The sequence below is a fragment of the Trichosurus vulpecula genome, chromosome 2 (assembly GCF_011100635.1).
Source record: "Trichosurus vulpecula isolate mTriVul1 chromosome 2, mTriVul1.pri, whole genome shotgun sequence".
Lineage (NCBI taxonomy): Eukaryota > Metazoa > Chordata > Mammalia > Diprotodontia > Phalangeridae > Trichosurus > Trichosurus vulpecula.
The window spans coordinates 198,036,398-198,059,657 of record NC_050574.1 but is presented as its reverse complement, the minus strand read 5'-3'; the positions used below and the strand labels follow the sequence as shown (position 1 = coordinate 198,059,657).

The following is a 23,260-nucleotide window of genomic DNA, read 5'->3' as shown; positions in this document are numbered from 1 at the left end:
TCCAGCCCTCCACATGAGAGATGAGGAAACTGAGGCCCAAATACCAAAGTGACTTGCCCAAGGTCACAGGGGAGGTCCACATCAGAAGCATGATTTGAATCCAAGCCTGCTGACCCCACTTGCTTTATTTTCCTTTCTAATAGATACTCGAGTTACAAGGTTCTGCTGCCAACCCCTTTAGCTTTAGCTTCTTGTGCTCTAATTTTGTTATCTATAACTAATATATAAAAATGATAATAGTGAATTATAATTTAGGAAATAATTAGAAGGTCCTTGAAGGGTTCTCTTGTACATTCTTTGCCTTTTGGCTCTCTTTAAATTATTCCTGTGAATAAAAATCTATCTAATTTCTTTTCGTCATCTGTTATAATATTGGTTATTATGGAGTTTCTGAAAGGTGTTGGTTTATATCTAGTGATCAAGGCTCTTATCCTGGTTCTGTCGCTATCGGTCATTTCCCATTTTGTAAAGTGAGGGTATTGGACTAGATAACCTCTAAGGTCTCTCCCATCTCTAAAACACTTTAAATGGGAACAAATAAGTAAAACTGAACCCTATTGTAGCCGTTAACATAGTGCTATTTGGGTGCCTTGCCATCTATCTACAAACATATTTATTCTTCAGATGCTTAAGAAACTTTGCCTTTTCCTTTTTTCCTCATCTAGCTCTTTCATTCCTCTCCTCCCCTTCACAGCTAAACTTTTTCTTAAATTTTATTTTTTATTGTGAAGTTTAAAAACATTTGAAAACACAAATATTTCCAAACACAAAAGAAAAACAAGAAAGGGGGGATTCCATATGAAATAGTATGCTTCTGTTGCATACAGCCAGCTATTCTTTAAATATATGTGAAATTTAATGCAGCAGGACCAACATGGACCATCTTTTCAGTGGTTCATCTTTTCAGTACTGATATTTTCCTGATATTGCTATGGCCGTGAAATATGGAATGCTCCTGATGACCATCAGCCAGAGGGAACTGGAGAGTTGCATGGTGGGTGTGAACAAGCTATACCATATAACTGATGTGAAACCCAGGAGAACTCTGGTAAAGCATGCTATCAAGGAATTTTATGACAGGAAGAAATGGGCTAGTCATGTGACAAGAAATAGAGATAACAGGTAGACAGCCAGAGTGCTCTATTTGGACCCTTGTGGTGTTGGGAGAAAGCAAAGAAGGCTTTGTGCATACTGGACTCACCCTCTAAAATAGGTGCTTTTAACCTGGGTTCCCTGAACTTTTGGAAAAAAATTTCGATAAACTGTTTCAGTGTAATTTTTTTCCTTTAAACCCTCTTCATTTTGCTTTGTGTATTTAAAAAAACAAACATTTTTTTTCTGAGAAGTGATCTGTAGGTTTCACCAGACTTCCAAAGGGGTCCATGACACGTACAAAAAGGTTAAGAACCCCCCTTTTGGGAGGACATCAACAAGAGCCACATAGTATAGGCAGGCATGGATAAGTTACAGTCTGCATCTTTGGAAAACGCGTCATAATTGGTGAAAACATAGATCTGTTTGAGTGTTTCAGAGAATCAACACTTTCCCACTTCTCTGTGTCTTCTTCTGAACTTCCTTCTCTAAAGTTCTATGTATTTAAAAATATTTCATTTAGGCTTTTTTAAAAAGATTTTTTTCCTCTACTTTCCCCTACAACTCTCCCTCCTCCCCATAGAAGTCTTCTCTTATAATAAATAAGTATAGTCAAGCAAATGAAACCCATACATTGGTTGTATATGAAAATGTATCTCTCATACTGCACCACTAGTCTATTTCTGTCAATAGGTAGGAAGTATCATTCATCCTGAGTTTTCTAGAGTAGTGATTTGTCATTGCATCATTCCATTTTTCAGTCTTTGAAAGTTATTTTCTTTCGCTGTATTGTATTACATACAATGTTCTTCTGATTTTATTTACTTCATTCTGTTTTAGTCCAAAAAAAATATTTTCACGTTGTTCCGAATTGCAAAAGAATTGTACAGAATTCAAGAGTTGGATGACATTTCAGCAGCCTACTAGTCCAACTCATCCAAGAAAGGAATTCCCACTATAGTATTCCTGACAGTTGATGATCCAGCTTCTTCTTGAAGACCTCCAAGGTCAGGGAACTCACCAACCACTACATTTGTCCTCAAGTTACTAATTCCACTTTTGGACTGCTTAAATTGTTAGGAAAATTTTTATTGACACCAAGCCTAATTTGGCTTCATCACAACTTCCACTTATGGCTCTTGGTTCTATTCTGTGGGACCAGACAGAACATGTCTAATCTTTCTTCCACATGACAGCCTTTCAAATACTTGAAGAGAGAGCTTTTTTTGTTCTTCCTGAGTCTTCTATTCTTCCGGCCAAGCATGCCCCAGGTCTCTCAACCAAAACTCATATGAAATGGACTCAAGGCCGTTCATCAACATGATTGCCATCCTCCGGATACTTTCTAGGTTATCAGTAGCCTTCTTAAATCCCTGCGCCCAGAATAGAGCACAATACTGCAGATGAGGTGTGATGAGGGCAGAGTACAATGGGCCTATTATCTCCCTATTCCTAGAGGCTCTTAATGTAGCCCAAATTTCATCAGCTTATTGTTTTGCTACTACATCATGTTACTGACTCATAGTAAGCTTGCAAGCAAACCCCTGATCTTTTTCAGAATAACTGCCACCTCTCCGTGACTCACCAAGCTTGTACTTATACAGTTGCTTTTCTGTACCCAAGAGTAGGACTTTGTATTTTTCCAAAATGAATTTCATCTTATTAAGTTCATTCCAGTACTTTAGTGGCCAGTGTCTAGCTTGTCAAAATGCTTTTAAATTCTAACTCTTTTATCCAGTATGTTAGCTAAATCTCCCATATTCATGTCATATGTAAATTTGATGAGCATTCCATTCATGCCTTTATCCACATCATTGATAAAAATGTTAAACAGCTCAGGGCCAAGAACAGATCCTTGAGGGTATTCCACTAGAGATTTTCTGCCAAGTTGACTTTGAACCATCAACAACTAACCTTTGATATCAACCATCCAACAAGTTCTGAAGCAATCTGGTTTTATTCTCCTTTAATTAATATCTCTGCTTCTTCTCTCCAAGATTAACATGAGATATTTAAACACACCTTTGCTAAAATCAACGTAAACTGTGTCCACAACATTTCTCTCATTTATGAGTTCAGTAATTTTTTTACAAAAAAAGGAAATGAAGTTACTGTGTATGATCTATTTTTGAAGGAACGGCGTTGGCTCTTTGAAATCATAGCTTCCTTTTCCATGTGTTCATCAGTCTTTAATGATCCATTCTAGATTTTCCCACGTATTGAAGTCGTTCTCACTGACCTACACTTTACAGACTTGTTTCTCTTCCTCCCCCCTTTTTTTTTTTGAAAATCAGAAAAACATTTACCTTCCAGTACCTCTTTTTTTAAAGATCTCTCGAATATCACTGATAGTCACTCAGTAGTCAGTTACATTAGCTAGTTCTTTTAGTGCTTGATGATGTAGTTCATCGGGACCAGGAGGAGCTGGGTGCTCTCTTACTGTCTCCTTTTCTTGGATATCAACTCTCTGTTAGTCATGTTTGTTCTGTCATCACTGGTGCAGGAATTAGTATTCTTGACAGAGAAAACAGAAACAGAATATAAATTGAGCAGCTCTGTGCTGTCAATTATTTTATCCACTCTACATCTTGTTTGTTCTTTGATCCACATTTTTTCTGTCTCTTTATCTTAAAAAAAAAACCAAAAATCCTTTTTGTTGTCCTTCGTTTTATTAGCATTCCTGTTGCTATTTTAATAGGAACATAGCTCACTCATATTCATCTTTGGTTACCTAGCCTAGCTTCCATGCATTTCTTTTTAAAATCTGAATGGATTGGTTAGTTCCCTTTGCATCCTCATAAGTCTTTTCAAACAACAGCCATCTTTTCTCCTCATTGAAATTGTTTCCTTTGTGTCTTCAGAATTTCATTCTTAAGCATCTCCCATCCCTACTGTGCAAACTTACATAATAGCATCTTAGTTCATAGGATCTTGCCTATCTTTCTTTTGAAACCTATAAAATCTACTTTCCCAAAATCTGGGGTCCATTTCCAACAATGGCCTGATTTCCTTTCCATTTCCATTATGAATTCTAAGGAAAGTCGCTTCTCCCCAGGGTTCCCGTTATTTACACCTAATCAGCCCATTCCTTCCTGTTAATGAGAATCAGGTTCAGAAGTGGAACTTCTTTTTGTTGCTTCCTCCACCTTTTAAAAGATTATCACCGAGGCAAATCAAGAAGTTATGAGCTGCTGATGCTTGAATAATTGAAATCCTCCATTACTACTACATCGTGTTTTGCTTCATGTAATAATAGTAACCAACATTTATATGACATTTACTGTGTGCCAAACATTGTGCTATGCACTTTATCAGTATTCTGAGCCTCACGACAATCCTGGGAGGCAGGTGATGTTGTTGTCACCCCCATTTACAGATGAGGAAACCGAGGCAAACAGGTTAAGTGACTTGCCCAGGGTCACACAGCTACTAAGTATCTGAGGCTAGACTTGAGCTTAGATCTTTCTGACTCTAGGCCTGGCGTTCTATGCACTGTGTCAGCTAGCTAGCTGCCTGTGTTTGTGTTTCAAAGATTCTATTTAGTTCTTTCCCTTTCATCTATGATGCTTAAAACGTCTTTATTTAAAGTCTGCTTTTGCTTTGTAAAATTATACTTGGTTATAACTTAGAGAATAATTTACTCTTGGTTGTAATTTCTTTCATTTTGCCTTTTAAAATATCATATTCCAAGATTTCTTATTTTCCTTGGTTATTTCCTGCAATATGTATTCTCCTACATTTGTCCTTTTTATGGACAAAAGGATCGTATTTTTCCTCGAATTAAAATCATTTACATTCTTAAGAGACTTTTTTCAATGATTGAAGAATTGAAGGAAAAAAATCATGGTTTATCTACTTAACAGTGTCTGACCCTGGTAATGGGTTTTTGTTTTTTGTTTTGGCTGAAATGATTAAATTGGACAAACATCAGTACCATACAATCTTATATTCAGTGTTGTTTCTTATACCTGTTACCTAATTCTACATCTGTATTTTCTTTTCCTGTACATAGATTTTGAAGTTTTTCTCCCCGTGATAGTTTTATTTTGTGTTTTGTCCTCTGTATGTTGCCCCTGAATCATATAAAGGGCTATTGCTTGGAAGCCTCAAACATTTAAACTGATCACATTCAAGGAGGTATTTCAGAATTCACTTTGGGCAAATACATGTCAGACAATTTTCAAAAATCATTTTTCTTGTACAAATTGTCAATATTTGTGTTTCAAGTGAGGAATAAATGGAAAGCATTATTCTTCTTTCCTAATTAGTAATGGCCAGAGGACGCCAGACAGATTTATGGGATATAAAATAATAGAATTTCATAGAGTTAAATTGTTAGCATGACGTTTTGTGTATTTTATTTACTAGTTACCATAAAGTTAATAGATCACTAGTGATCCAGCATGGGGATTCATTAATAAAAATCCATGTCAGACTTCTTCCTTCCTTCCTTCCTTCTTTGTTTCCTTCTTCCCTCCTTCCTTTCCTCTTTTCCTCCTTCCTTCTTTCTGCCCTGTCTCTCTCTTTCCTGGATTGGCAGACTAAGGAATTGCCACAGATGGACGTAGTGTATCTAGATTTTGACAAGTCATTGCTAAAAGTGCCTCATAATATCCTTCTAGTCAAGATGGAGATATATGAGTAGGATAATAATACAATTGGCACACTTAGAACTGATCGAATATGAACTTAGGCTTCATTAATAGAAGTATGTTTCCAATGTAAAGAAGATTATCTGCATAACTATATTCTGCTCTGATCAAAACATATTTAGATTGCTGTACTCAGTTTTGGGTGCCACATTTTAGGGAAGATTTTAAACTGTAGCATATTTGGAACAGGACAATCAGAATGGAGAGGAGATTCAAAACCATGTCAAACAATGACATGGTAGGATATTAAGTGAAGTATATTTAGAAGAAAACAACCAGGATGGGGACAGGGGGAATCTCAAAACTATGTCAAACAGTGACAGTTAAAGAAGCTAATGATGTAAAACCTGGAGAATAGAAAGTAGGGAGAAAATGAAAACAATCTTTTAATTTTGGAAAGGCTGCCATGGAAGAGAGGTTAAATAATTCTTTCTAGCTCTAGACTGCAGTCCAACGATCAAAGAGTAGGAAACTACATTGAGGCAACTTTGAGCTCAGCATAGTTGCCTAAAAGTAGAAATAATCGTCCCCAGAGGTAGTGAAGTCTCTGTCGCAACAAGCCTTCAAAGGGAGGCTAGGTGTCCGTCTGTTGTGTGGTTATATAAATGGAGATTTGTGCTTTAATTTGGCATTGAAATAGATTATTTTTAGACTCTGCCCTTCTAGAACTCTGAGATTCTGTTTTTCCAAATTGTAATAATTTGTTGACTTCTGATGCAAAATTGATCCTTCTCAGGTCATGGTAATTAAATTTCCTTCAGGATTGCTTCTTGTTCAGTGTATGTGAGGTTTTCATCCAAAGATGATAGAAGTGGTAAAAAGGATGTACAAAATGTCTGGTAACTGTGTTCTCTGCAAGGTAGCAGCAATGGCACCTTCTGGGGCTTTGATAGGAATCTTCTTATTGCCAAGCAAAGACTTTTGGGCAAGCTAGCACCATGTGACCAGAAAAGGCAGGATGCCCACTATAAATAAATCAAGTCCCACTTAACAGTCCCTGGTGATTAAACCCTTAGCAAAGCAAATAGGCATATTGTCATGAGAATGACTAACAAGCACAATGGAAATATTAAACTTGTCTCAGATGTGTATAAACAAATATATAAATTATGGGTAATGAAAAAAAGTGAACTAGAGATCCTAATGCAAGAAGGCAGACTTGACTTCATATAGGACTTACGACTAAATATATGATTAGGAAAGGGTGTTCCTCGTTCAGAAGGAATAGAATTATTTAGGTGTTTTATCATGCACATATCTTTTGAGTGTGAGTTGGACTAGAAGCCATGAGATCCCTTCCAACTCTCAAATTCTGTGACTATGATTCTGGGAATAGATTTTTAAAAGATGAGAAGAGAGTTGAATAGCATATATTAAGAAGATATGTGAGAATATTCACAAATCAGAAAGGAGCATCATAAAGTAAACTGCATTTAAATGAAGATCAATTAGGGAGAGGAAAACCCAGAAGCAGTAGTATTGTTGCAGGAATATACTATAGACTAGCCAGACAAAAGGAGGAAATAGATGAGAAATTCATGAAACAAATCATAAACAATGGTATACAGGTATGGTGGTTTATTAATTGGGATTTCAGTTGTTGGAACTCTACCAAAAGCAGAGACACTGATGAATTCTTCATTTGCTTTAATGATAATGATTTAAAGGGAAAGAACTTGGCATAGTAGAGGACTGACTACTCTTGGAGTCAGGAAGCCCTGGGTACAAGTCCTGACTTTGACAAGTACTAGCTGCATGATAGGCAAGTCATTGACCTTTCCAGGGCCCCAGGCAATTCTGTTAGACTAAGTTACAAATGAATTGCCAACTGGTATTGGTAAAGCAAAATTTCCATCAAACCATAAGCTATTATTAAGCACTTACTATGTGTCAAGCATTATGCTAGGCACAGGGAATAAAAAAAATGAAATAGTTTGTGCCTTCAAGGAGCTTATATAGTAGAGCAAGATATAATATGTAAGTATATGTGTACATACAAATAAATATATATACACACAATAGATACAAGGTGATTTTAATTTGGGGGGAGGTAGTAGTAAGTACGAGATTAGGAAAGCCTTCATGTAGAAGAAGGTGAATTGAGTTGAAGAAAATTAAGGATTTGAAGAGGTAGAAGTGAGAGTGGATTGCATTTCAGGTATAGAGGACAGACATTACAAAGACATGTGGAATGGAAGTAAAGTGTGTATGAGGACTAAGAAGGACAGTTTAACTGGACCATAGATTGATCCAAAGGATGTAATAAAGCTGGAAGTGTAGATTGGGGCTAAGTTGTGAAGAGTTTAAAATGTCAAACAGGAGTTGTTAACCCTAGATGTAATATGTTAGCCCCTGGATTTTATTGAATAGAGGAATTATATGGGGTCAGAACTCTGTTTTAGGAAAATCACTTTGGCAGCTATGTGGAAGACAGATTGGAGAGGGAGAGACTTGAGACAGGAAGAGAAGGACAATGCAAGAAATAACGAGAGTCTGAATTAGGATGGTGACCACAGGAATTGAAAGACAAGGTTGGACATAAAAGATGTTTGAAGGTAGAAATAAGATTTAGCAAGTGATTGGATACACAGGTGAGTGAAGGTAAAGAGTTGGCAAAGATATCAGAAGTCCCCTGTACTGATGAACTTATAGGTCTAAGACAAGGGAAATCTTTGTAAGGTAGTGGAAGCAATGAGTAAAGCTGCTGTTCTAGATCTAATTCTAACCAACAAGGAGGAAATGGTAGCCCAAGCAGAAATTATGAAAACCCCTAGTAGGCAGGTAACCATTTCATCTTAGAATTTTTGATAGGAAAAAGAGAGGAAATATAGGCATAGTCTGACATGTACCTTAGTTAGAGGAGAGTAGCTTTCAGAGTTCAGATGAAGAATAGGTAATATTTCATGATGTAAAATTCAATAGCAGAAGTTGGTCCGACAGGGATGGAAAGTTCCCAAGAATAAAATTCTAACTATATCACTTCCACGTGGAAGAAAAAAAGTACTGTCCAAAGAGAATAATATAGATGCATAAAGAAATCATCATATTTAAAAGGCATGAATGGAAAAAGGATAAGCAACTGGGAATGAATACAAGTGTCATAACATCTGATAAGAATAGTTCAGGACACAACTATATTAGGATTCAGATCCATTCCCAGTAGATAAGTGGTCAGAAGATAGGAACAAATTTTTCAAAAGAAGAAATTAAAATCACAAGCAATCGGAGAAAATGGAAATTTAAACAGTCCTCAATTATTGCTGAACACAATAAGCTACTGAAGATATTAAAATATGGGAAAACTCATTGTTGGAAGGGTGTGGGAAGATAACATACTTATTATCTTCAGGTGGAGTTGTGAGTTGGATTAAATATTCTGGAAAGCAGTTTGGAAGTATGTAAGAAACGCTGCTAAATTTTTCATAAACTTTGACCCAGAGATCCCACTACTGGGACTATATCATGAGCACCCAACTGTATTCACAGCAACATTACTTCTTTTTTAAAAAGGGCCAAAATATGTACCCTACTATTGGGGAATGGATGAACAAAGTAGGATACATGAATGTAAGGCGTGGTAAGGAATGACAAATATCAAGGATTTAAAGAAAAATTTGGAAGATTTGTTTGAAGTGATGATGAATGAAGAGAACCAAGTCAAAAGCATGATATACACAGTGACTTCAACCATGTAAATAAAGTTAACATGAAAAGAAAACAGATCCTGGTCAAATGTAATGGTCATTATTGATGCTTTCACTGCCAAAGTCGAAGAATAGTCTTTCTGTTAATAATGATTGGGGGCCAAAAGGAATATACTTTTAAAGGGGGTTATTTGGGTATTGGAAGTATTCATTGTCAAAACAAAATGTATCATTTTCTTAAATAAAAATATCATGAGTTCTATACTCAGACTTTTTCAGGGCTAGTGATGAATACCAAGGACAATAATAGCAAAAAAAAAAAAAATTTAGTGGCATTGTGACCAAGAGGAGGATCAAAGAAGAAGAAATAGAACTGTTTTTCATATAGATGGGCGGGCGATAATGGATGATAGTGAGAGAATAGAACTGCCCAATTCTTATTTTACTTCTCTTTTCTTTGCCGAAGAATAATTTGGACACAAAGGATAGCACAAAAAATGATTAACAGGAAAATGAATTCCAAAAGAAATAAGAAGATGGCAAAAGACCACCCAACTACTCTTTCTGAGTTTAAGCCCCTGCTTCCAAGCAAATAATATGGGGTGTTTCATTGGGTATAATTGGTGAAGTTCTGTTAGTAATCTTCCAAAAATCATGGAGAGCTAGAGAGATGCCACAAGACTAGGGAAGGACAAATATTGTCCCCATTTTCAAAATGGAGATTTCCTCAAAAGAGGGAGTCATTTGTAGTCTTCAAATTATAGATCAATGAGCTTAACTTTGATTCCTGGTAAAATTCTAGAACCTATCATTAAGGTAATGGTTTGTGATTATTTAGAAAACTGTATGGGTTACAGTCAGTAAGAGCTGGTATGGTTTTTTAAAAAATATACCAGGTCAGACCATGTAAATTTCCCTTTTGACTGATAATTCCATAGATTTATTATACACATATTTTAGCAAAATATTTCACAAAATTTCTTGTATCTTTTTGGAAGAGATAGATCAATGAGTGTGTTGAAATTGGTGTTCAAAGACTTGAGCCAGAGGGTAGTGCCAGTGTCAACTTGACAATGGAGAGAGAACTCTTGTAGAATGTCCCAAAGAACCTGACCTTGGCTCAGTTTTCAACATTTTTATCAGTGACTCAGATGAGATGACACAAAAAAGACTTTGACAGGCTAAAACAAGTAAAATCTAATCAAAAGAATTTTGATGGGGATAAGCACAAAAGTCCTACATTTGGGTTCAGAGAGTCAGCTGTGAAAGTATAGGATGGACTACACAGGCTAGACAACTGTCAATATGGAAGAAAGATCTGGAAGATTTGATACAAATGTGGTGTGAATCAGTAGTATTAAATGGCAGCTAAAAGGGTAAATTTCATCTTATGCTGCACTAATAAGAATAGTTTCCAATATAAAAGAAATGAGAGTCCGGCTAGACTTGATCCCAGTCAGATCACAGGGAGTATCACATTTAGTGTTAGGTACCACATTCTGTGAAGGACATTATCAAGCCAACACCCATTTAGAGGAGGATAACTGGGATGGTGTGGGAACTGAAAACTGTGAAAGGAGAACAAGTTGAAGGAACAGGGTTTAGTGTAGAGAAGGCTTCAGGGAAAAACGATAACTGTCTCAAACTATTTACAAGGGTGTCATGGGGAAGAATAATTAAACTTGTCCTACATGATCATAGGGAGCAGAACAAGAGGCAATAGTTGGAATTTGCGAAAAGGCAGATTAAGGCTTGATGTAAAGGAAAACTTCCACACAATCTGACCTGCCCGAAAGTGGCATGGTCTGCTACAAGGGGTGGAAGCTTACCCATCACTGGAAGTTTTTAATCAGAAGCTGTGTGACCACTTGCCAGGAATCTTGTAGTGAGAATTCCTATGCAGGTACACGTTTGAGTAGATGACCCCTCCACAGCTTTCATTGTTCTCCACTTTTGAGAATGTAAAAAGGTCCAAAGATGCAGAGGATCAAAGCCTTCTCTTCATTTTTCCTATTAATGTCATCCCAAGTTTGACTTTCAGGGTGCACATTGATATAAATACACATTCATTGTCACTTGATCTTTATAGAAGCCCTACAAAAGTCAGTGCAAATATCTGCCCTCTTTTACAGATTTGAAAATGGGATTCCAAGAGGTCAAGTGCTTTCACTTAGATCCCATAGCTAGTAAGAGGAGTTCCTTAATGGGGTGTATATTTTGCTTAGAATCATTGAGTTCGGTAGAGCCTCAGTGCCCCAAATATAGAGTCCATCTATAGTATCTCTGAAAGAATGATGGTGAAAAGAGCCTTAGATTTTAAGTCAAAAGACTTCAGTTCTAAATTTAACTTGACTACCAACTACTATGTGATTCATCATTGCTTGGCCTCTTTTTTCTTTATCTGAAAAACAAAGGTATCAGACAAAATGATCTCTCTAAGATCTTGATCCTATAATATCAGGTAAAACTCTAGCCAAGTCACTTTTCCTCTTGAAGCTTTAGGTTGATCAGTTATAAAATAAAGAGCTTGATTTAGATGATCTCTGTGGTCCCTTTAGACTTTGATGTTCTCTGAAACTTCTCTTTGCCAGGGTTCCTAATGGTCTATTAATTGCAAATCTGATGACCTTTTCTCTGTTCTCATCTTTCTTAACCACTCTGTAGTATCGGATGCGTTAACTACATCTCATCCTGTATATGCTGTCTTCTCTGGATTTTCATAAATAGCATTTTCTCTTTTTTCTCCTACTTAACTGATTCTTCCATCTAGTTTCCTTTTCTGGTTCATCATTCATATACCTCCTAATTGTGAATGTATTCCAGCCCTCTTCTCTATATATACTCTTAGTGAGTTCATCAGCTTGTATGGGTTAATTATCACCTCTCTGCAAATAATTCTCAAGTCCATATATCTAGCCCAATCTCTTGCCCAGGCTGCTATTATGCATTTCCACCTTCCTACTAGACATTTCAAATTGAACATTGCATACATAGCGCAAATACACCATGTCTGAAACAGAACTCATCATCTTCTGAAGTTCCCTATTTCTGCTGAAAAAATAGTGACTTCTTCCAGTCACTAAGGATTGTAACCATGGTGTTATCCGCAACCCCTTAGCATCTCTCCCCCAACAAATCCAGTTGCTAAATCATGGCATTTCTACCTCCACATCTTTTCTCACTTCTCTTTCTTTCTCTCCACTCCCCTGGCTACCATCCTAGTTCTAGCCCTTAGCATTTCTTATTTAGGCTATTGCAATAACCTCATTGGTCTCCCTACCTCAAATCTCTCCCCACTACAATTCTGCCTCCATAATAATGGCCAAAATTATTTTCCTGCAGCTAATGTATGAACATGTCATTCCTCCAGTCCATAAACTTAAGCGGCTTCCTTTTGCCTTTAGGTTCACTCAGCAAGCATTCATTGTCCAGCTGCTATGTGTCAGACACTGTGCAAGGCACTAGGGACGCAAGTACAAAAAATGAAACGATCCCTGCTCACTAAGATTGAATATAAGCTCTTTGGCTCTTGAAGCCCTTCGCTACCTCTCGGAAACCTCTATTTCTAACTTTCTTATACAGCTTATGCTTCCCTTCCAGTATTTTATAGGCCGTTCAGTCTGGACGTCTTGCTGTTCCTCGTGGCGCTCCATTTCCTATTACCGTATCTTTGCACAGACTGTTTCTCACACCTAGAATGCACTTTTTCCTCACATCCATTACTCAGAATTCCTTGTTTTCCTTAAAACACAGCTCAAGTACCACATTCAACATAGAACTAGCCCTTGTAATACTGTGTAAATTTTTTTTGGCCTGTGTTTTTTGTGTGCTGTCTTGCCCATTAGAATGTAGGCTCCTTGAAGAATTTTGAGGGACCTTTTGATTCCTTTTACTTTAGTGCCTACCACATAATAAATGCTTCATAAATGCTTGCTTGGTTAATGTAAATAACTGGTCTTCTAGTCTCTGAATACCTAAAATTAGAGAAAGTTCACTGTTCCATTTTGGTATAACACTAATTGGAAGCTTTTCTCGATGCCTTATAATTTTTACCCATTAGTCTTTGTTGAGTCTGGTTGAATAGCTCCAGATCTTTTTGTATTCTGACCCTAATATACAGTGTTAGCTGCCCTCAGCTTCAGCAAAGCTTGAAGTCAGATTACAGATTTAGGGACTATAGAGACCATCTAGTGCAACTCCCTTTTTTTTAGAGATGAGGAAGCTAAAGCCTAGGGATTCTAAATGACTTGTCCAAAGTCAAACATATAATAAGTTTCACATGTGGGACTTGAATCCAGATATTCTGACTCTAAAGCTAGTGTTCTTTCCACAACACCATGCTGCCTTTTCTTTTGTACCTTTGTAAAAATAATTGATTAAAAATATTGAACCCAACGGACCTTTGGGCTATTCCATTAGAAACTTTCCTTCAGGTTAATGTCCATTCCTTTCAGTCTTTTTAAACATGTCCACTCTTCCCCCATCATCAAAGTAAATTGTAATGTTGTTGCCATAATTTCATTATTGAGAGCCTTCTGCTGCTCTTGAAGTAATGTTTACCCTACCTATTATGTCACTGAACTTTCAAAAAATCTGCTCTTCTAAAGTCAAAGGTACAGCCTCTGACCATACCTACTAGCATCTCCCATCTTGTGTCATAAAGCTGAGTAGCATATAGTCCCCTGCTTCCCAAGGTTCTGATCATTTGCCCTTCATTCTGCAGCACTCTTTTAACTGATTAAAATCAAGTCTACAATAGCAATAATAGAAGGACTTCTTCTAGTTTCTGAAATATGAACTCACTTGCAAGACAAATTCAAGAATTTGTAAGAAGACATCCAGAGAGTTGAAGTCTCCCATCACAACCATATCCTGCCTCCATGGTAGTTCTGTGAACTATGTCAGGAGCTTATCAGCCACTTCCCATTATTGGCATGGATGTCTGTAGTGTATGTCCCCTACCATAGCACATTTTTTTCCTTTAGTGAAGATTCAGATGCACGCTTCCCTCCTAAGGTTCATAAGATTTCCACAGAGGCAGAGAGATCTGTTATCTTGCTACTTTGATTCTCTAATACTGTTTATTCCTTTTGAATAGTACCAGTATTTGAATGTACCAGTGGGAAAAAGTGTGAGGCATAGTATAAAGAAAATGAACCATAATCTTTTAAATATAAAAGGTCAGAGTTTTAGTTGTTTACATTAACAAATTATTTTTTTTCTTCTCTATTAAAGGTCATTCTAGCTCCACCTCACAAAATGCTGATGATGATACGTATAAGATTATTCCCACTGAAATGCTTTCTCTTAATTCTTTACATCCTGATCAGTCTGTCAGATATTATGCCAAAGTTGTTCCTTCTTATGAAGCCACTGCTTTGACAAATCCGAGTTTTTCGATTAATTTTTCATCAATTTTGCCAAAAGTCTCAAGATTTCCTTCTCACTACTACAGTTCTGCTTTGTGTCAGACCTGTCCACAACATCACAAATGCCTGGTAAGTCTTTTGGTTGTGGCTTCATTATTTAATTAGAGAAGTGAACCAGATTTGACTCTTCTTAGCTTGCCGGTAGATGTGCCATAATAAAAGGTTACACATATATAGCACTTTATGTCTCATAACATGCTTTCCTTGATTGAACTATGTGACGTAGAGCCTGACTTAAAGCAGTTAAGAGATGGAAATCTTGAAATAAATATGAGGAAACAGGTTCAGAGAAGCAGAGATTGGCTTTTGGTCACATAGCTAGTGTCAGAACCAGAACTCAAAACCAAAGGGTTTTATTATAAATTTGATGCTCTTTCCACTACATCATGATTTTGCTTTACATTTTCAATTATCTCAAAAGTTCCGCGGTGGAACAGTGGATGGGCTGCCTCCTAAATTTACTGAAGCTAAACTAGCTAATTAATCTAAACTCAGCCTCCGTTCTGTAAAACGAGAGAATTGCGCTAGAGGATTTCTAATGTCCCTTCCAGACCATCAAGGGACACGGTCTTTGTATTACAATAAATAGGCAACATGGAATGATTAACTAATCAATGGACTTCTGAAATTCAAGAGTAGGGAGTCTAGTATGGCTGTGCCACATGGGCTTGAACTTGCCATTTGGTTTTTGTGATTAGACGGGAAAAGGCCCAATCTGGAATAAGTTTTTTCTTCAGTCACCTCTGGATTCTCTCCAGGGGACACCTGCTTCATTGCTGCACCTACGCAATGGCGCTACGTTTCCCGTTCATCGGCAGACTTGTTGTCCAGTTCTCCTCTTTTCTTTCTGGCTATCGGTAGTGCTTCCACCACACTCTGACTTTGGGTTTCCATTCCGTAAATAGGACCAGTCAGATTCTAGGGCTGGAACTATTCCAGTCTCATCAAAGTAGAAAACTGAGGCTCAGAGAGTTTGATAAATTCACTCACCCACATGTATACAATTAAACTGGCAAGACTTGTTACACAAACTTAGATGTTCTGACTCTTTACTCCAATGACCTTCCCACCGTATCACAATGATTACTAATCCTTTAGGGGCTGAAAAGACTTCACAACCATCAAATTATTAACTAGTTATCTGAGTAAAAGGTGGACATTTCCCAGGATAGCTGCTCTAGTGGCTATCCTACACAAATAAAGAAATCTCATCACTGTAATGTAACCAAAATATTGCTTAATTTAAATGTATGTAAGATTGAGAAAACTGATTTTTTTCACAAGAGAACAAGAGAAAAAAACAAAAAGTAAAGTCCTTACAAAACAGACAATAACATATTGGATCAATAATGTTGCTAAAGGGTGTTAAGAATGCAAAGATTTGCTAATAAATAAATTGTGATAAGTGAATATCAGTATAGAAGACGGTGTATTATAGTGGAAAAATGACTGGGATTGTAGTCAGAGGACCTGGCTCAAAAAATAGCTCTGTTGTTTCCCAAACCTGCGACCTTGGGAAAATCCTTTTGCCTTCCTGAGCTTCTGTTTCTCCATTTGTAAAATAGGAAGATAGATACACTTCCCGAATTAACTTAAAAAATTAAGCTGTGAAAAAATGTAGTTAAATATACTTGTGGGGAAAAACACAATTAGCATACCTTAGTGTTTTTTACAAGGTGAACCATTTATTATTTCTCCTTTCATTGGTGCACTACAAATTGTTTTCATAGGCAATCATTTTTCTAAGAATGCATCAAAATAATTGTGTCTTCTGAATTGTATTTTAGTATTTATCTTTAGTGTCACTAAATAATACATTTTTTAAAATGACATACCTTGCTTTCTGTGAATCTCAGGGATTTTGTGTGTGTGTGTGTGTGTGTGTGTGTGTGTATGTGTGAGAGAGAGAGACAGACAGACAGACAGATAGACAACTGGAATAACAAAAAGTAAATGTTTTTGTTTTTTCCTCTCTGCAGCATCAATCTTGGGCATGTTAAGGGAGCCTTCTTGAACTCCTTGCTCTTCGGTAAGCATGGAGTAATTTAATGACAGCCAGGTTTTGACAATTCACAAGGAACAGCCCAAAAAGCATTCCTGAAATCAACACCTAGGAACTGGATTCTAAGGGATTTGGATTGTATTACTCTTGGAAAGATTCCCAGTGCTTCACATGTCAGAAGGCAATCATAGAGCTGTGCTTGCTGCATCTTTTCCATACTCATCTTCAAATACCTCTACTTCTCACTAAGATATGCCTCATCCAGACAACTCCAAGACAAATGAAAAAATGGTGGTCTGTACTAGCCAAGCCATAGTTCTTTAAAAAAAAGGGGGGGGTGGCAATTTAACTGATTGAAAGGGGAATTATAGAAATTCAAAGGCCACATAGACTTGAGAATACTGATAAGGTACTAGGAATGGTAACATGATTAGCTAGCTGGAGCATTGGCAGACGTAGGATTATTGAACATCAACATTGTACCTGTTTAAATTGCACCATACATCACTGTTCTTTATTGATAGGCAATATAAGATGCCTTATGTTTGATCCTAGAAGATTCCTTCCACTGCTAACCTTCCTTATATAATTACTGTAGTAGAAGGGCTCAATTAGCCTAAGTCTGGGGTGAGAAACTTGTGGCCTTGAAGCTGCAGGTTCCCCACCCCGGGCCCTAAAGCCTTTGACTGTCTCGGGAGTGACATACCTTCCTACCTTGTTGAAAATCACTACATATCTGAAATCCCACGGCACTGGTTTTTCTAGATTTTGCAATTCAGAGACCCTCTTTAGCCTAAATTAAGACATTAACTGAGAAATGTGTTTCTTTCACCTTTGACTATATATTTGTAATTTCAAATGTGTTCATTTTTGTATTTCATTATACCTTATGTGAAATGATAGCCAGGCAGCAAATGCCTCTTTCTCATTCTTATGCCAAAGCACAGTGCTGCTTGGATTTTCTTGTTTTTGTCTCTTCTCCCTAAATTCAAATGTTGAAATGAGGAAGTAGAAAAGAGTTTGCTTTTAATTTTACTGAAGTATTTGTATTCGTGGTATATATTACACTTGTTATTTGCTAAAGAAAATATTCAGTTTGAGCTCTATGCCAAAATAATCTAGCACCTCTAGTGAATAAGTATCCCATTCATTATGAAGCACTATAGAGTAAATTTTATTTTACTAGCTTTTCATTTGAGAAATTAAAAAAGATTTTAAAATAACCTAATTTTAATACTTATGTTATATAACTTTTCTTGGAGAAAACTTAAAATTATAGAATCAACAAGCATCTGACAAATGATGTATGCTTACTGAGAAAATAGATTTTTCCCCTACCATGTGAAGTTTATTGATGAGTACAAAACTAGTTTTTACAATATATATTCAGTCCTGAAAGCCATCAACTTTCAGAATGAAATGTTGTAGGCTCTTCAGGGAAACTTTGTTGGGATATCCTATCCCTATCTCCTGGTTCCTGAAATGTAACATAGGATTGCATGTGACATTTCTTGCTATTAAAATATTTGTTTTGGAGTTTTAGTTCTCTTCAGAATGGACCAAAGTGAGCAACCTAAAGTTAAGACTTCCATGAACAGGAAAAATATGGCCAAAATGTGGCTTCTATGAATTCCCAATTTGTCTCCTGCTTTTTTTGTTCCCGTGTTTTTCTACAGCTGCTCTTAATGGAGAAAATTTATACCCATTCATTATCTCAGCTCCCATTCAACAAGCCAGAGTCATGACTGTGAGCTTTAATGGTGTATACACATTATTTTGTCATAGTGGGATTTCAGTATAATGAATTCTGCTGCTCCAAGTTAAAGATGTCATCCAAGCAAACAGGCCTGTAAGCCTCTAGCCATGAGGAGAATGACAATGTTTTTGTATAAAATAAAAAAGTTTGTTATTAAACAATCATTTTCTTTAAACAACGAAAAATGTGTGATCTTGCCAGAAAAAGAAAGTAAAGCTATAGTCTCTAGGGTCTAATTTCTTTTCTGCATCTAATTATTGCTTCATCTCACTACCAAGACACTAGACTTGGACCAAAGTATCTGGTGCAAAAAAGAAACAGTACCTATTCAGTCTGCCTTCAATATTCCTGCAGCTTATCAGATCTCCGTCTGACATAGTGGCTATATATGTCTATGCAGTGGAACCAGGTTATATCATTTTTATTCTTTACAACTCACAAAACTCTTTTTTGACCAGGATACTTTCCAGTCTCTCAGGTATCAATTTTGAAGTGTGTCATACGTATGATGTTAATTATAATACCATTTGCTGCATTACAGTGTTGGAATAAAAGTTTAATAATACATTATTGGCTTTTTTAAGTTATTATGAAGAACAAAAAATACATAAGTACTGAGAAAAGTATTCACTGCACTGACTTGTATTTACCAACATGTCTTTGTAGTTAGATTTTTTTAAAGCAGTGTTATACATGACTTTAGCCGTCTTATAAAGCATAGGCTGTAATCCAGTTTGTATATGTGGCATTTGACATTTCAGCAGGTTTTTGGTAGTCTTGTTCAGGCAGTGGGGAGTGGTATGGTAGAGATATAGGAGAGTGGTGGATGTTCTTTGGAGCAGCGTAAGATGGTTAACCATTAGTCATCAGGACTAACTCTGCATTAAACAAACATTTATTAATCAGATGTTATACTGAATATAAATCAGTAAAACAATTTCTTTCCTCAAGAAGCTTACACTCTATTAGGAGAGATAAAATATGTAGAGTTAAGTGTGGCCTCCAAAAGTTATCTAGTGCTGAGATGTGGCAGAGCAGGGCGGGGAAATGCTCGATTTAGGGTCAGAATGCCTGGGTTTGAATAAAAATTCTGCTACTTTCAAACTGTGTAATCTTGGATAAGTAACAATCTCCTTTGGCTTCACCTCTCAGATGAACAAGTTGGACTGGAATTATCACTAAGCTTTCTTCCAGGCCTTGATCATATGTTAGACTAAAATCATGGAAGTGAAGTGTCAAGAAGGAGAAAGATAATGTACCTGCTGTACTTCTACCCTTGTCAGACCATATCTGGAATATCGCTTGCAGTTTTAGGCACTACATCTTAGAAAGAACAATGCTGAACTGAACACATCCAGAGGAGGGCGAAGAAGATGCGTGCTATCTCAAAATACTTGAAAGGCTGTCATGAGAAAGAGTCCATAGGGGTTAAGACTAGGATCCATGGGTAAGAGGGAAATTTCAGCTTTTGAAGGGAAAAACTTCTTGTAGAACTGTCTAAAAGCAAAATAGGCTGCTTTGAGAAGCGCTAAGTTATTAAGGCCACTATTAGAGGTGTTTAAGCAGAGTCCAGATGACCATTGTTGGGGGTATTGCGGAGAGAATTTATTCTTGTTATGGGGTTTGAACTAAATTACCTGCCGATATTGAGATTCTTCGATTTGGTGATTACTGACGTTCGTGAGTATTTTACAATGATAGGGTAGAAACTAGATTTTAGGGGTTAAATATTAACGAGTAAGTAGAAATAGAGTTACCCTTGGAGTCAAGAAGACATGGGTTAATGTCCCATCTCCCATAAGTACTGACGATGCGACCCTCAGCAAATCATTTGCCATAGGCAAACTTCGCTATACCAATGAAATCAGAGTTCTGATCCAAAAATGTATGGTAAAATTAAGTCAGGAGAGAGAAAGAAAGAATAGTAATGCCATAGGGTAGCACAGTCACAGGAGGGTTATTTTAGGATTTACTGACAGCAAAGGAAGAGCTGAAATTTTATTTAAAGGAAAAAAAGCACCTCAGTATAAATCAGACCTCACATTTATGAGTATCAAACTAATTATTTCCTTAAGAAAAATGGCCTATCTAGTCTGCCCACTTTAAATATTGAGTGGTATAAAGTTTGTAAAAATTCTTAATGACTTAGGAATTAACTTTGGTACAGACAGTATGCAGTAGAAGTTTAATTATCTTATGAGGTTTGTGTTAATATAGAATGCAACTTAATAGCAGAATGCTTCTTAAAATAAATATTTAAAGTTCTTAAAGTTATGCCTTCCCAGCAGTGTAGTTCTTTGTACTCCCCTTTTTGTGTGTGAGCTCCTAGGAAAGTTACCCTCTGTTTGAGTGTGAGTCAGCATCTGCTCAGAACCATAACCCCACTGATGTATACACTCTTTTACTAAAGGACATAGTTCAGAACAATACCTTTAATCCAACAAGGAAAAAAAAGATCATCATGCATGTGCACCTTTCCTACAGGTAGAGGGAAAACATGTACGTGTCCAAGAAACACACATGAATGGTAGATGTGTGCCGTATTTTATATAAAAAGGGATACATATACATAAAGGGGTACATATCAGAAACCTGCATGACCACGTGGAGGAGACATATGTCACTGGGACACACATTTGGGCAAGACAACTCACCTTTAATGCTAGAGGGCTGCCAATACCCTCTGTTGATGGATGTCCTTTCTGTATGCATCATTTCTCCATTCTATATTATCTATTTGATTTCTGTACATTGTTTTCTGGGTGTCTCTATAGGTCCTAACACTTCCTGACCTCTCTGACACCCTCTTTGAGACTTCAGGTCTTTGCAATTGTCATCTGGCTTTCTCTTCCTATGTAAGATGTGGTGACTGGGAAGTCTGTCCTTGACAAGGGAAGACTAAGTTCTTTTCATCCGCATCTGAGCCCCTGACACCCACTTAAAGGCAGTGTCTCCAGGCCAAGATTGTCTCTTCTTTTTACTACCTGCGTCTAGTGCTGATTCAAAGTGTCAGGTCCAAGACAACTATCTGACAGGGTTAGAAAATTACTTGTAACTGCTGTTTAACATCAAATCTTACCCCATGTTATACCAAAACCCTTTTTGAGGACTCTTCACAACAAATACCTGTATATATAGATTGGGGCTTTGAATTATGCAGTCCATTCCCAAGGCCCTCTTTAATTGACATGCAAATAAAATTGAGAAAGAAAAAACTACTGAACAATGCTACATCATTACTCTTCATTCTTCTGGTTCACACTGCTGTCTTTATTGTGTATGCTTATTGACCAAAACAACAACAAAACACCCTGGCTTAGATGCTGTATTCTAATCAGTGCAAAAGCTCCTTCCTCTCTACAGCAATGAGATTGACTTGGGATATAATCTATTATCATTATCCTAAGTTTGTAGTCACTTCATACATGGATTATTTTTCCTGCGGAAGCATAGTTCTTAAACTATTATAGTATGCATGAAAATATTATTTATATAAATTTGTTTTGGGCAAAGCAACTAATGTATTGTTATAGCTACACCATAAGCTATTGTTGTGGGCCAGTAAAATGTCACTTTGTTATAAAATATTGAATTTTGGTTTTGAGCACATTGACTATAACTCGATTTGACCTGTATTCTAGCCAACCTCCAATTGCTTCATTTATCCCCATTGCTGACTCTTCAGTTTTCTGACATGGATAATCAACAAATATATGAACAGCCACTACATCCAGGATGCTGTTAGGAGATCTGAGAAATGCAAAGAAGAATAAATGCCCTCCCTTCAAGAACTTACACTGCAGTTAGGGAGACAAGATAAACACATGCGAAAAGTTTAACACCAATGCAAAAGCTAAATAGTATCCAGGATCAGCAAACTATGGCTCATGGGTTGAGACTTATTTTTTCTTGTTTCATGAGCTAAGATTTTGTTCTTTACATTTTTAAGTAAAATTTTGTTGTGTCTGAAAATGTAACAGCCATCCTTATCTCATCTGACATACAAAAACAGGCCATGGGCTGAATTTGGCCCTCGGGTCATATTTTGCCACTTCCTGGAACTTTCATAAGCTAGTATGTGACTAGTTATCGAATGAATATTTCAAAGTGCTTTAGGAATCCAGAAGTGGGAAAGACCACTAAGGGCTGGAATGATTAGAAAAGGTTTAAGAAATGATAATTTAAATTTGAAATATGGATACAATTTGGATAGAATGAAGGTTTTTGGTACAATGGAAGAGGGCTAGATTTGGAATTGGAAGACCTTGGTTCAAATCTCTGCTACACACTACCTGTGTGACTCCGTTTCCCTTTCTGAGCCTGTTTCCTCATCTGTAAAATGGGGTGGGGGTACTACATATAGCCTCAGAAGTCCCTTCTATTTCCTAATATATGCTCCTATAAAGGGAAGGGCATCATAAATGGAGGGAATCGAACAAACAAAAAGTAGAGGGGCAGAAAAGTCTACGGCATCTCAGGAGATAGTAAACAAAGCAATTTGGCTGAAACAGGGTTTGTAAAGGCAAGTAATATGTAATCTGTACATTTTGGATGAGGCTATTTAATGGAAGGCCAAGTTCCAAAGCTAGAGTTTGGCCTTTATATTACAGACAAGTGATTAAACATAAATGTTTACTATGTTCCAGGCACTGGACTAAGCATTGGAATAACAATTCCAACATAAA

The 23,260-nt window shown here is 36.8% G+C and overlaps 1 protein-coding gene across 1 annotated transcript in view; it reads left to right on the top strand.

Annotated features, from left to right (window-relative positions):
- SOHLH2 (spermatogenesis and oogenesis specific basic helix-loop-helix 2) overlaps positions 1–16,817 on the top strand; it is a 65,537-nt gene extending 48,720 nt beyond the window's left edge. The window contains exons 10-11 of the mRNA XM_036744008.1: positions 14,624–14,886; positions 16,797–16,817. Coding sequence (XP_036599903.1) covers positions 14,624–14,886; positions 16,797–16,817 — 284 coding nt within the window. The remainder of the gene's footprint in view (positions 1–14,623; positions 14,887–16,796) is intronic.
- The last annotated feature ends 6,443 nt before the right edge of the window (positions 16,818–23,260 follow it).